Source organism: Heteronotia binoei, chromosome 1, assembly GCF_032191835.1.
Source record: "Heteronotia binoei isolate CCM8104 ecotype False Entrance Well chromosome 1, APGP_CSIRO_Hbin_v1, whole genome shotgun sequence".
NCBI lineage: Eukaryota > Metazoa > Chordata > Lepidosauria > Squamata > Gekkonidae > Heteronotia > Heteronotia binoei.
In genome coordinates, this window is record NC_083223.1 from 221,795,274 (window position 1) to 221,809,355 (window position 14,082).

At 42.8% G+C, this 14,082-nt stretch overlaps 1 protein-coding gene across 1 annotated transcript; it reads left to right on the forward strand.

Moving 5' to 3' along the window:
- Nucleotides 1-172: 172 nt before the first annotated feature.
- On the forward strand, nucleotides 173-8,655 carry MRPL2 (mitochondrial ribosomal protein L2). Its single transcript, XM_060248004.1, has 8 exons — nucleotides 173-288; nucleotides 2,386-2,470; nucleotides 3,587-3,752; nucleotides 4,303-4,444; nucleotides 4,616-4,731; nucleotides 6,391-6,501; nucleotides 7,406-7,479; nucleotides 8,365-8,655. The coding sequence occupies exons 1-8, from the start codon at nucleotides 224-226 to the stop codon at nucleotides 8,575-8,577; spliced, it is 972 nt and encodes a 323-aa protein (XP_060103987.1). The 5' UTR covers nucleotides 173-223; the 3' UTR covers nucleotides 8,578-8,655.
- Nucleotides 8,656-14,082: the final 5,427 nt, after the last annotated feature.

The window sequence follows — 14,082 nt, forward strand, 5'->3', positions numbered from 1 at the left end:
AGATAAAAATATCCATTCAGCTGACTGGTAATCGATGCAAAAGGTCCGTTTCGGAATCTTGGTTCACCGCTGAGCTTCTCTCACAGAGCAATATCCTCTAGTCTTAATGCATAATTTCACTAAAAAGAAAAGGACTATTACAGACCAGTGCCAACCAAAAGCCAGCCGGCAAACTATAAGTACTCCAGAGTCGTCGGATGCTCCTCCCCGGGGTGTGACGCGCATGCTTCGTGGACTTCAGCCGGGAGAGGAGAATGATGAATACAGCATTGTGGGACCTTATTTAGGGTAAGTGGAGGTACTTACAAAACGTATCCGCTAGTTTATCGGCACGGAGACAGCGAAATAATTTTGGCGTGGGGTTCCGTTTTCCTGCCTAGCCCCCTGTAGCCGTTGTGCTGACGAAAAAAAAGAGAGGCTTCAGTTTTTGTTTCCATGTCCCCCCCCCCCACCGGAAATAAGGCCCACTGAGCTCCCTGAGCAAATTAGGTTGAAGGGGGGGGGGATGTTTGTGGCAATTAAGGGCTACCGTTTTGTGCACATATATTTAGGATCACGCCCTGTTAAGTGCATAGGTATTCCTGCATAAGCACGGAAAAGATCGTGCTGCGTGAAAAGTACTGTTCCTGTGAATCTCCATCCCCCATCCCCTGTTTGTCCCGTAGAGCCGGAAGTGCATGGCTAGGGGGTTATCAGCCTGTGTAATTGAGAGGTTGGCCCTTTCACAGAGACTTGTTTTTCTGTAGAAGCAAAGGATTAGCTGCGGTGCCTGGAAAGCTTAATGTGTTGATATTTGTGGAACATATCTCTTAAAGCACAGGTGAGGCTCATACTGTTTTCTGCCAAAGTACAACTATAGTCTTATCAGGCGTCTATATATTTTGGCTCTGTACCGGTGGTTATGGATATAAGGCTTTGAAATTCCTCTTCAGAAATTTTTCTCTAAGTATCTAGCATACTTAAATCCATTTACACATGGGTTGTTTGCTCCGGCTCAGGTGCTGTTAGGAATTTTTTTTTCGTCATGTCCCAAAAGCATTGTGGTGCTTCCATGCTCTTCCTGTGTTTTCCCCTTCATTTATATGATTGTTCTCAAGGTTGCTTTGGTGTGCTATTTTGAGAAAGATCACAGCAAAGCTGGCATGGTATCCATGTGGATGGAAAAGTCTGGATCTTCCCAGTCCCACCCACATCTGTACCATTTTGCCTGCCGCAGTCTACCACAGTGGTCACGCACCCCTCCACTCTGCCTAGGGCTTTTTAAAAATTCTGCAGTCTTGGCAGTTTCTCTTAATTCCCAATTTGCAATTTATTTAAAACAAGTCTTTAGAGCCTTTTTTTTTGTAGACTTTTAAAAATATAAATGAAAGCTGGGAATTCAGAGAATCCGATAGATTGCTTCGATGTTATGATGCATCAACTGCAGATTTAAAATTAAGGGGGAGAACCATAAGAAAACCCATGGTGCTGTGACGGGAGGGGATTGGGGAATAATCTGCTATGTGGAAACCATGCCTGTTGCACTTTATCAGCAATTGCTGCAGCAATGAGGAACTACACAAAATCTGTCCCTATATCAAAAACGCCTCAGCCCCAGCAGTAAGAAGAAGATGAAGATATTGGATTTATATCCCACCCTCCATTCCGAATCTCAGAGTGGCTCACAATCTCCTTTATCTCCCCCCCCCCAACAGATACCCTGTGAGGTGGGTGGGGCTGAGAGGGCTCTCACAGCAGCTGCCCTTTCAAGGACAACCTCTGCCAGAGCTTTGGCTGACCCAAGGCCATTTCGGCAGGTGCAAGTGGAGGAGTGGGGAATCAAACCTGGTTCTCCCAGATAAGAGTCCGCACATTTAACCACTACATCAAACTGACTCGCTGGTAAGAGAAGAATATTAAATTCTTGTGCTGTTCCCACATTCTTCTTTCCTTCCTTGATATTGGGGCTGCTTGTCTTGTACTATATCATAATCTTCCCATTAATGTACACCAACTGCTTTCTATGGATGAGAGATCTGTGAGTTAGGGCATCTTTGCATATTATGGATTTCCCACACATGTGTTTTATGCAGTTTGTAAATGGGAATATTTTCATTGCAATATATCTACCATGTAAAGCTGCTCTCACAAGTTGTCCCTAGGAAAAGCAAGGATGCACAACAATGCCAAGATTATGCCCCAGAACAAGATGGTAACTGTCCCACTTCAGAGAGCTATGAGTTGTCCGTTATTTAATCAGTCCCCTGCAGAAGGGCCCAGTGGTCCTTGCAGATTCTGTAGATGGGTGGTACTTGTCCCCAGCAATGCTGATATATTTCAGTGTCCTTTTGTTTTTTTTCTCTTTCTCTGTGAGTAAATCAATACATTGCCATCTCTTTTTAACAGGAACAAAGAATCACAAATGGCTGTAAATACCTTGATCCGGAGTTTGGGGTCCCTTCTGCTGTCTTCTGGCCCTCATGTCTCAAAGGTATGGAGATCTTATCCTTTTGATACATACTGATGCTACACTGGCCCTGATAATGAATTTTTTCTTGTACTCTTAGGATCTAAACTGGAAGGTATATATTGGCAATATTTCTATTTCAAGCATATGTAACTGCTGCTGATATAAGGCCAGATACATTTGTGGCTTCCTAAAAAATTTTTTTTGGGGTCATTCATTTCCAGATTGGAACATTACATTATAGGTCATATATTAAGTGTGTATTGCCTTGCAAGTGTAACAGGGACTTTGTTATATGTTAGAAAAAAGCAAAAGTCAAGTGCACCTTTAAGACCAACAAAGTTTTATTCAGAATGTTATATGTTGTAATTTGTACTATTTGACCTTTGAAGAAGGCCTCTATAGGCTGAATTGTGTCAGGCCATATATAGTTCTTTTTTGTGCATTTGTCATTTTGATGATTTTATGAGGCTTCCTTTGGGCCCCTACAAGGTTTTTGTGTGTTCCTGTAATAAACAGGTGTGTTTTTGTTTTTAACTATTGCTGTTTTTAACTTTTGGCCCCTTACTAGTACTCTAAACGTCTTTGGAGGTTATAGTATCTCATGTTTATACTACAGTATCTTAGCTCAGGGTAGGGGTTCTCAGTGGACTCTTGTAACTAAATTAAAGTGATTATTTTTCTGCAGTTTGTGGCTTAAATTAAGCTTGGGTCTGCCAGGGCACAGCTCGGAAATCTGTTTTAGGATTTGGCCAATGACACATGCAGCTGTAATACGCAAGAGTGCCTTTTTCTAACTGAATACTCACAACTAAGTCCTCATGGATCTAAAATTAGAAGACAAAAAGGTCACCTTAGAGGCTGTGATTACTGCCCCAGCAGCTTTCATTTAATAGTTAAGCACTTGCCTGTGATGGTTTCTTAAGAGGCAGCTTCTCGTTAATCTGTAGTAAAATAGCTTCTTTCTCCCAGTGTGTTTCTCAGACTTTCCAGAAAACAACCAGAGACATGTTCTTGTTTGAGTAAGGAATGAATGAAAGATAATAATTACATTAGCTAGCTGTGTGTTCCTAATTTTGGCAGTGCTGGAGCTGTAACTGGCACTGAGTGGTAAAACATGGGAAATTTTGCTTTTCCTAGATAACTGTATCCCCCAAGCCCATGTGTCTTGCTTGGCAATTCTATGCATACCGTGAAATTGGCACATCTGCAGTATTGTCTACTAGTGATCCGATGTGGAAATGCCGGATCAAGTACACTACCAGACCCATTGGCATGAAAAAAACAGGAGGCCGAGATCACACAGGTATGTTTTCTTAGCAGTGCCTCCCAAAGATCTGCAGTGATGTGACCTCAGACCATTAAAGAAAGATCTAAGTGGGCAATCGTGTTGGTCTGAAGCAGTTGAACAAAGTAGGAGTCAATTTGCACCTTTAAGACCAACAAAGTTTTATTCAGAATGTAAGTCTAGGGATCATTCTAAATGCACACTTCTGAATAACCCACCAACTACATCTGTTTCAGCCCACTGTACCTTAGTCCCTCGTCTGAAGAAGTGTGCTTTTAAAATGATCCCTAGACTTTGCTGGGCAGTAGTTGTCAGAGAACCTTGTAGGTGTTATTTTTGTTAAAGTTCTTTGATTTTAGTATCTTTCATAATGCTAACAAGCAGAGTTCCCTCTAAACTGAATTAGTGTCTTAGCTCATGAAAAGTGGACCCAGAGGAAACTAATTTATGCAACAGCCAAATCGCTCACTCACAACTTTAACGCCAGTAGCTCACAAAGTAGAATTTGTGTTCACAAGACTCCACAGCTTAGAGGCAATATTGCTAACAAGCACTATGCCCACACAAGGTCGTATCCGTGTCCATGGAATTGGAGGAGGGCATAAGCAACGCTACCGGATGATTGATTTCCGAAGGATGCATAATCAAGATGACAAAGAGCCTGAATCCTTTGAGGAGAAAGTGATTCAGGTCCGGTATGATCCATGCAGGTGAGCTATGGTGGGATTTTTTCAAAGACTGCTTGGGGGGTATTCCAACTGCTGCAGCTCTGGCTCAGAGGATTTGTACCACACAGCGTACTTTTCTCCTTTATAAGTGGGAGTGATGCTTGCAGCATGAGCTGACCATTTTTCATCAGGCTCTCTTGTTGCTCATGGCAGATCAGCTGACATAGCTCTGGTGGCTGGAGCAAAGCGGAAACGCTGGATTGTGGCAACTGAAAACATGAAGGCTGGTGACATCATCAAAACTTCAAGCCATATAGGCAGGATGGCAGGTAAAAATGCTTTATATGTCCCTAAGAAAAGACCATTGAATAGCTTTGGTATAGAATAGATTATTGTTTGGATCAGCGTGTATGAAGCAGATTCATAGATTATAGCCATCTTGTGCTTAACTAATGTTGTGAATTTGTGATTTATTGGTCTGTTGATTTTAGGTTTTTAATGAATGAATGCATTTGTTTTTATGTTGTTATCTGCCCTGAACCTGCCTTAGCAGGATATAAATCTTATTAATAAAAAGATAAAAATAAAATTTTCAGTTTCTTAGCGGTATTGCAGAGGTGGTGACTACGTGAGTGTGGCATAGACTTTGAAGTGGTTCTCAGCTAAAGAATTGACATTTTTTTCTCTTGGGGAGGTTCAGCAGAGCCTGTGGCTATCACACTCAAGGCTGAACTGAGCAGCGCCTTGTTCCCTGGAAGACTTTGTGGAGAGCCAGGAGGAGCAGGATCTGCTAGAAAATGCCACCTCCTTCTTCTGAGGCTTAAGGATAAAGACCAGCTAGGCACTCTGTGGGAGGGAGGGGTTGTGCGTGAGTCCTTTGTACCGATCAACTCGGCCCAAGCTAAAATAGTGATATGCAATCAGGATGTTTGTTTTATTTTATTTTAGATCACTTATAGTCTGCCCTATCCCAAGGAGGGCTCAGGACGGATAACGTTATAAAAAAATATGAATAACAATTAAAACATGTGAATAAAATAAAAAGCAATACAGTCATAGACAGTTTTTGATGGTGGCTCAGTTGGCACATTGTACAGCTTAGGAATCAACCTAGGAATCAGTTGGCACATGTTGTATGGACTAGAAATCAGTCCTACATTCTAAGAATCAGATACAGCATAGATGGTGCTACAACATAGGGCCAGCCAATGGAGCAGAATGCCTGATAGAGTAGGACGCCTGCTGCCTCAACTAAAGGCCTGGTGGAATAGTTCCATTTTGCAGGCCCTACAAAAAGGTAACAGTTTAGTAAGGGTCTGAATCTCGAGGGGGAGCTGATTCCACCAGGCTGGGGCCAAGGCCAAAAAAGCCCTGGCCCTAGTTGAGGCGAGACGGACATCCTTCGGGCCAGGGACAGTCAGCAGATGTTGTACACCAGACCGTAATGGTCTCCAGGGCATATATGGGGAGATGCAGTCCCATAGATATGTTGGTCCCAGGCCGTGTAAGGCTTTAAAAGTCAATACTAAGACCTTGAAACAGATCCGGTACTCAACTGGCAACCGATGCAGTTGCTGCAGTGCTGGCCGGATGTGTGCCTGGCTAGGCACTGTTATCAACAGCCTTGCTGCTGCATTTTGCACCAGTTGAAATTTCTGGATCAGTCTCAAGGGTAAGCCTAAGTAGAGCGAGTTACATTAATCAAACCTGGAAGTGACCATCACATGGATCACTGTGGCTGGGTCCTGGGGAGACAGGTAGGGCACTAGTTGTCTGCTCTGCTGAAAATTATAAAAGGCAGATCGAGCAACCGCTGTGACCTGTGCCCCCATAGAGAGTGAGGCATCCAGTGTCATCCCCAAACTCTTCACCTTCTGAGCCGGCACAAGAGATGCACTGTCCAGGGTTGTTAATGTAGTTCTGCTGTGACTTTCTGTATTTTTGCTCTGTTGAGAGTTAAACCAGTGGTGTGATTTTTGTTTTTTCAGTCTTGGCTAATGAGGGGGATGCTTATCCAGTTGGGGCTCTTCCAGTAGGAACTCTGATCAACAACTTGGAGAGCCATCCTGGAAAAGGAGCTCAGTACATTCGAGCAGCAGGTCAGTATTGGACTGAGGTTGGAAACAGGTTGTTGGGAGGCAAACCTTGGCAGGGAGTCAAAATCCAGAACATTTGGAGACTTCCTTCCTTCCTCTCTTTTTTAAAAACAATTTAGGGACAAACTTTTTTTTTTTTTTACAATTAATGCTCATGGCTGTTAATTTGAAAGTAAAAACTTCTGGATTATGGGTGAGAGCCAAGTGGCAAGGTGTGCTGTAGTATTTTGAAGGATAACAATCCTGATGGCCTATAGTCCATTATTTATGGGGAATGCTTGTACCCTGAGCAGGGCTTTTTTTGTAGCATGAACTCCTTTGCATTTTAGGCTGCACACCATTGATGTAGCCAATCCTCTAAGAGCTTACAGGGCTCTTCTTACAGTGCTTGGAGGATTGGCTACATCAGGGATCTGTGGCCTAATATGCAAAAGAGTTCCTGCAACCAAAAAAACCCTGACCCAGAGCATTGACATCTATAGTGATAAAAACTCTTTCTCTTGGTCATTGCCTTGGGAAGCATTAAAACTGTGAAACTTAGGTTTTAACATAGTAAGGAGCGGATGAAATTAGTCCATTTCAGTCACACAAGAGGTGCCTTGCGTAAGGGGGAATGAAGAAAGAGAGGATGGTCCTGAGCTACAGGTTAAGTCTGGAAGGCTTTCAGGAATGTGGGTGATGTTGTGGTGGTGTAGACCCATTTCACAGGCTGAGCAGTAGACCAAGAGAGAATATTATAGTGATTTCTTCTGCCTGTGTAATTTCTGGATTGAAATGTCAACTGCAACACTTTGAAGAAGCACCAAGGAAGTATCTCTGGTGCCATTACCAGTAAATGCGAATTGGGCTGTAGCTGGAATTAAAGATGTAGAAACCCAGCTGATGTTCTCTTTCAATGCTGTCACAGGAACCTGTGGAGTAATACTAAGGAAGGTGAATGGAACAGCCATAATACAGTTGCCCTCCAAGAGACAAATGCAGGTACACCATTGTGATAGAAGATGTTACGAAAGCCAGGGTGGGGGATGCTGAAGCCTCTTTCTAGCATATGCCAGCAGCCGATCTTGTTGCTGGGGAACATGCCTACATGAGAACCCACTAGGCTCCTGATTTAGTTATCTGGAGGGTATTTGTGTTAAAACTGCAAGAAAAGGCAGCATAAAAAAGTTACAATGTACAATTAAAAATGTTTTTTACAAGACATCACTCCTGTATAGACTGTGGCAGGCCTTTTTTTGAGCAGGAACACACAGGAACACAGTTCCAGCCGGCTTGGCATCAGAGGGTGTGGCATAATATGCAAATAAGTTCCTGTTCGACTTCTACCAAAAAAGCCCTGGACTGTGCTGCTTATATTTATTTATGTTCAACCCACAGTTTCTTTTATCTGTGGTGCAGATGCATGGATTGCATAGTGTTTGTAGGTTTGGAATGGGCTTTATCTGATTCTGTTTATTTTAGCTGGCTAAAAGTTGGGCCATAATTTATGTGTATACTGTAGATACAATGGAAGTATTTCTGTGGAGATGTACAGCTGTTCAGTTCTCCACAAAATCTGTTTTGTCCATAACATGCAGAAATATGATTTTTTGGCACTGGGTGGATTTCACAGCGGCTGTCTTTGTGGGCCATATAGACAATGGCTGGCAATGGGAAGACCTCCTGACCTAGATTTTTCATGCCTAATGGAGAAGCTATTAATGGTGAATTTGTTGCTTACTTCATTGTGAAGCTGGCAGCCAATGGGTCCATTTAATGCCATTTGGATGGGTGTGAATTATGCCAACTTACCATTTTAATATAATTAGCAAAACAAACTATACCTAGTAATAAACCCTGCTCTGATCATCTTTTTTACCCTTATAGGTGCTGGAGACTTGCATGGGTACAGTGGGACGTGTTTCCAATATTGACCACAACAAGCGGATCATTGGGAAAGCTGGACGGAACCGGTGGTTAGGAAAGCGTCCACAAAGTGGTCTGTGGCAACGCAAAGGGGGTTGGGCAGGACGGAAGATCAGACCACTCCCACCCATGAAGAGCTATGTGAACTTGCCAACAGCAGCTACCCGTGGTTGATTTGAGGTTGCCATTCCTCTTGTATTAGTGGCATCTTAGGAAACTAATAAAATCTACCCTCACTGGAGTGGCAACACAGCCAGTGTGTGTTCTTTATATAAGGGCTGAATCCAACCAGAGAGAGAACAGATTTTAGAATGGTCTTGGAAAACTAAAAGGGAATCCTATGCAGAGGGGTGTATGTAAAGTGCTATCAAGTCTAAGCCAATTTATGAGACCCCTTATGGGGTTTTCAAGGCAAGAGACAAACTGAGGTGGTTTGCCATTGTCTGCCTCCACGTAGTGACCCTGGACTTCTTGGTGGTCTTCTGTCCAAGTACCATCCAGGACCAACCCTGCTTGACTTCTGAGATCTGATAAGGTGGACTAGCCTGGGCCACTAAGATCAGGGCATGCAAAGTTAGAGAATAGTAGACTTAGCTCTGCATAGAATTGCAGTGCTGATGAATTCTTACCTTAGTCTGATCTGTACCTGTAGTTTAGAGTCGAGCCATATACATCCTGTGATTCCTGGACTCCTTTAATACTACTTGCATTGGGATCCTGTCCATATTATTGTGGCCTCAAGTAATCAGCTGTTTCTATATGTAGGAAACAACTGAACAGTGCCACCTCTTCTAAGGAAAAAATGGTATTTGTAAATGACTTGAGTAACTTCCCTTTGTCTGTTTTAAAAATCAAGATGCATTGTGTTAAGGCTTATATTTTTCCTAGTATACTGATTACAAGCTGCCCTGATTTTAAAAAGAAAATGTTTAGGGAATATGTAAATATAATGCAGCAATATAATTATTTTATATAATTAGACTGTACCATTATTGGCAAATAGTTTGACTAATAGGTTACTCCAGTAGTGTTACAAGCAATGGAGAAGCTCATTTACTGGGGTGATTCTCTGCTCTATGTCCAACAGTCCATGTTATTCTTGAACACATCCTCTGTTATTTACAGCACAGTCAGCTGAGATATCTGTGCTTCTAGGCATGGCTGAGTACTGAGATTTCTCAGTTTAAGAACATAAGAAGAGCCCTGCTGGATCAGACCAGTGGGTCCATCTAATCCAGCACCCTGTCTCACACAGTGGCCAACCAGTTCCACTGGTGGGTCAACAGCAGGTCTAGAGGCCAAGGCCTTCCTCTGATGTTGCCTCCTGGCACTGGGGTTTAGAGGCTGACAGCCTCTGAACATGGAGATTCCCTTCAGTCACCATGGCTAATAGTCACTGATAGACCTCTCTACAAATGTATCTAATCCTTTTACAGTTGTCTAAGCTAATCACTACATCTTCTGGCAGCAGATTCCACATTTTAATCACTTTGTATAAAGAAAATTATATACAATGCTGCATGTGCTTGTTTAACAAGAATAAACATTACATAGTATCTCTACAGTGAATTAGACAACATGCACAAGTTATCTAGTCAACACATGCTAAGTGGGACAAGAATGATTCAGGGGTAGAGTGTGTTCAAAAGTGTCCAGATTCAGATTTCAACTCCACCTGCTGTATGGCTTTACAGTCTTGCTCTCTTAGGTTCAATCATCCATCTGAGAAACAGGAATTATTAAAAAAAAAAGAGAGAAATATTGAAAAATTCACCTTAGAACAAGGGGGTAAGCTGTCTTGGGACAGACAGTGCGTTACGTTCTGGAACTGTAGAGAAACATGAAGCAGATAGGGTCAGGTTTCTTGCTACCTTTGCCTTTTATTGCATCCTTTGTAGCCTCTCCACATGATAAAACAGAAGGGTGCTGTATGAAACAACAGTGGAGGGAAGAAGTTTCAGAACAGGAGAGAAAGTTGTAGAAGAAAGTGTTTCTCCTCCCAATAGTGGGTTGAAATTAAGAGTTTTCAGTTAATCATTAGGAAGAGCTTCCTGACAGAATGGTTCCTCAGTGGAACAGGCTTCCTCGGGAGGTGATGGGCTTTCCTCTATAAAGGTTTTAAAACAGAGGCTAGGAGGCCAACTGACAGCAATGCTGATTCTGTGAACTTAGGGAGATCATGAGATGGAGGGCAGGAAAAGTTGCAACAGTGTTTACTTCTCATGGCCCTTTCTTACATGCCTAGGAAAATTCTGATCATTTTGGGGTCAGGAAGCAGTTTTTTTCTAGGCCAGTTTGGCCAGGAATCCTGGATGTTTTTTGTCAGTTTCTGGGTGTAGAACAAGGGTCACTGGGGGTGCATGGAGGAAGGTACTTGTGAATTTCCTGCAGTGTGCAGGGGCTTGGACTAGATGACCCTGGAGGTCTTGTCCAACACCATAATTCTATAATATACTTCCTTTCCCCTCTACATTATCTAACTAGAGCTGCATCCACAGGTACAGGAAATGTATGACTGCACACCAAGATTTTTACACATTTATTCACTGTATAGTTTTTTAAAAAAAATTTTAGTCAATTTATATTCTGCCCTTTCCCAGGAATGGGCTCGGGGATAACAACATAATAAAATAATTTAAAACATACAATTAAAAACAACAGCATAAAACAGTACAATGCACTATAAACAGGTTATAAGTTATAGAGGGCAGCTCAGTTGGGCACATTTTATAACATACTGAAAGTCTAAAACAGTAATAAAAAATAAAAGATGGTATCACAGCAAAGAAGGCCAGCCAATGGGAATAGGACGCTCGCTGCCTCAACCAAAGGCCTGGTGGAATAGCTCCGTTTTATAGGCCCTATGGAAAGGTAGTAATTCAGTGAGGAGCTGATTCCACCTGGCCGGGGCAAAGGCCGAAAAGGCCCTCACCCTGGTTGAGGCAAGTCGGGACGTCCTTTGGGCCAGGGACCATCAGTAGATGTGAGCTGGATTGTAATTATCTTTGGGGTACATATGGGGAGAGGTGGTCCTGTAGATATGTCATTGTTGATTATGCATAGTGGGGGCAAGAATGAAAGTAAGGTGAATTTAGAAAACTGCTGCAGGACTACATTTTAAAGCAGATTGCAGTGGGTGGTTTTTAAGATTTATTTGCTTTGTTTATAGTCCACCTTTATCACTGAGAGACAAGGTTAACTACATATTGTAAGTCAATGCAACGAACAAGATGGGGAAGCTAATAAGCAATGCAATAGGACTATGATTACAAAATTTTGAAAGAAGATGAAGATATTGAAGAAGATATTGGATTTATATCCCGCCCTCCACTCCGAAGAGTCTCAGAGCGGCTCACAATCTCCTTTACCTTCCTCCCCCACAACAGACACCCTGTGAGGTGGGTGGGGCTGGAGAGGGCTCTCACAGCAGCTGCCCTTTCAAGGACAACCTCAGCTATGGCTAACCCAAGGCCATGCTAGCAGGTGCAAGTGGAGGAGTGGGGAATCAAACCGGGTTCTCCCAGATAAGAGTCCGCACACTTAACCACTACACTAAACTAGCACCAAAAGCAAAGAATACTAAACAATGCCAGTTATATTACTCTTAATATATGACCATAATGAAATGAAGAGACATCAAATGCTGCAGTAAAGACTATTACATGTGTTCATACCATTCATGCTGTTTTAAATAATTAATTTTAATTTATTGCCTTAATTGTTTTAACTATTCTGATGTTTTATTGTTGGTTTTAATCAGGCCTCGGATTCAGCGGGAGCTCACAGGAGCGCAGCTCCTGAACCTTTCTGACAGTTCCACCTCCTCCTTCCCACCTTGTCCACTGAACAGTAGGTGCAGCTGCATAACATCCCTGGATGAGCTCCACCACCTATTTTTCTACAAAGTGACCCCTGGTTTTAATGTTTCAGCATGTTGGAATCCGCCCTGAGCCCTCTATGGGAAAGGGTGGACTATAAATGTACAAAATAAATAAATATTACAAAAGTATAAAATGATGCAGTAAAAATAGGATAATATAATGAACTTTTAATACATACCATCATTCCAAAGTGGCATAGGCTGCAGTCCTGTTGCCTTTATAAAAGTGCTCACATTAAAAGTGTAGTTATTTGTTACAAGCTCATATTAAGTAACACTGACTATATGAAGCTCATGCTAGATATGAAATGCCCTTACTATACCATGTAATCTACCTTGGGTCTCAGGGAGAAAGGAAGGCTACAAATAAGAAAACAAACAATAAATTTGCAGCAAATACAGAAACAAATAGAAGCAGAACATCGCAGTTCTAAGCAATTCGAATAATGCAGACGTCTGAACAGTGGTCACAGGTTGAAGTATACGAATAAGCTACTGCGATCACAGCTGAAGACCCCTGTTCCCGTTAGAGCGTCGAGGGAACAGAAATGCACCAACTAGCAAGCAGCGGGATATCTTTTTATTTCCCGCGACCAAGAAAGAGGCTTCCGCGATCATCGCTTTGCCTTGTCTGGGGACCTGTACTACGTCATTACGACGGACATGCGCAGAAAACACGGAAGAGGTGAAGCAATGGGTGGACTAGATAAATACGGGACGTTGCAGCGGGGTTTCCTTTCTTTTTGCCAGGCCTTTGAGCCTTAGCGAAGGTAGGCCTGCCTGAGCCTTCTTCGTATTCGTCGGGCTTGCGGCGCGGTAAGGCAGCCCCGCTCTTTTGCTCCCTGTTCGAGGCAGGGCAGCCGCGTCCCTCCGCTTGATGGATCTCGTGAGCCCCGCCCCTTCCACAGATCCCGCCTCTTTCACCTGGGTTGCTAGCCTTGTTGGTCGAGGGGGCTCGCCCCTGCGCTGGCTAAGGGGTGGGGTTGCAGTAGGAAACTGGGAGGAGGACGTGGGACTTTGGGGTAGCCTGTCTGTTGGGCAACGCTTGGAGCCTCACAGTTGTTTATTCATTTTATAGCCTTTATAGCTTTAAAATGTCCCAACAACAGACAAAAGGAAAATGTGCGTTTAGGGGGAGCAGTAATATTGCTTTTATATGGCATTAATATGGCTCTTTTTGAATGCTCAAAACATGACTGATAATGCTGGTTGAGTCCGACCAGCAATGTAATTTTATAGTTATCCTGAAATGTATTATTATCCTCTTATTGGGGAGGGGGGGTGTAGTTTACTGAAAGTTGAATGGATCCTCCCTGTCCATCCATAACCAACCCTTCTGCAGGTAGGAGAAGAGAACAAGATCCCTGTAGTTACTGATGGAACAACAAGAGAACTGAGCTGATACAAAACCTCTTGCGTTTTGCCAGTACTTAGTTCATAGCTCACACCTTTTGCTCCTCCCTTACATTAGCTCTAGGAAGGCAGGTGATAAGGCTGGCAACTCTAAACCATGTGGCACCCTTAAATGGTTTGGGTTTGGCCTTTAGGCTATCTGGTTCAGGCTACTGTGACATTAAACTCTAGTTTTGATGCTGACTTTGATGCTTGTAGTATATCTGTACTATCAGTACGACCATCATTTTCCTTGTTGGTTGAACAAAAAAAACCCCTCTTGCCCCCAAATTGGTTACTCATACAATGTAACAGGCACAGAAAATAACAATAAATTATGACCAGATTCAACATTTCCATGCAGCATTATTGTGCGCCTAGGCAGCAGTGGTTTTCAAGGGACTCCA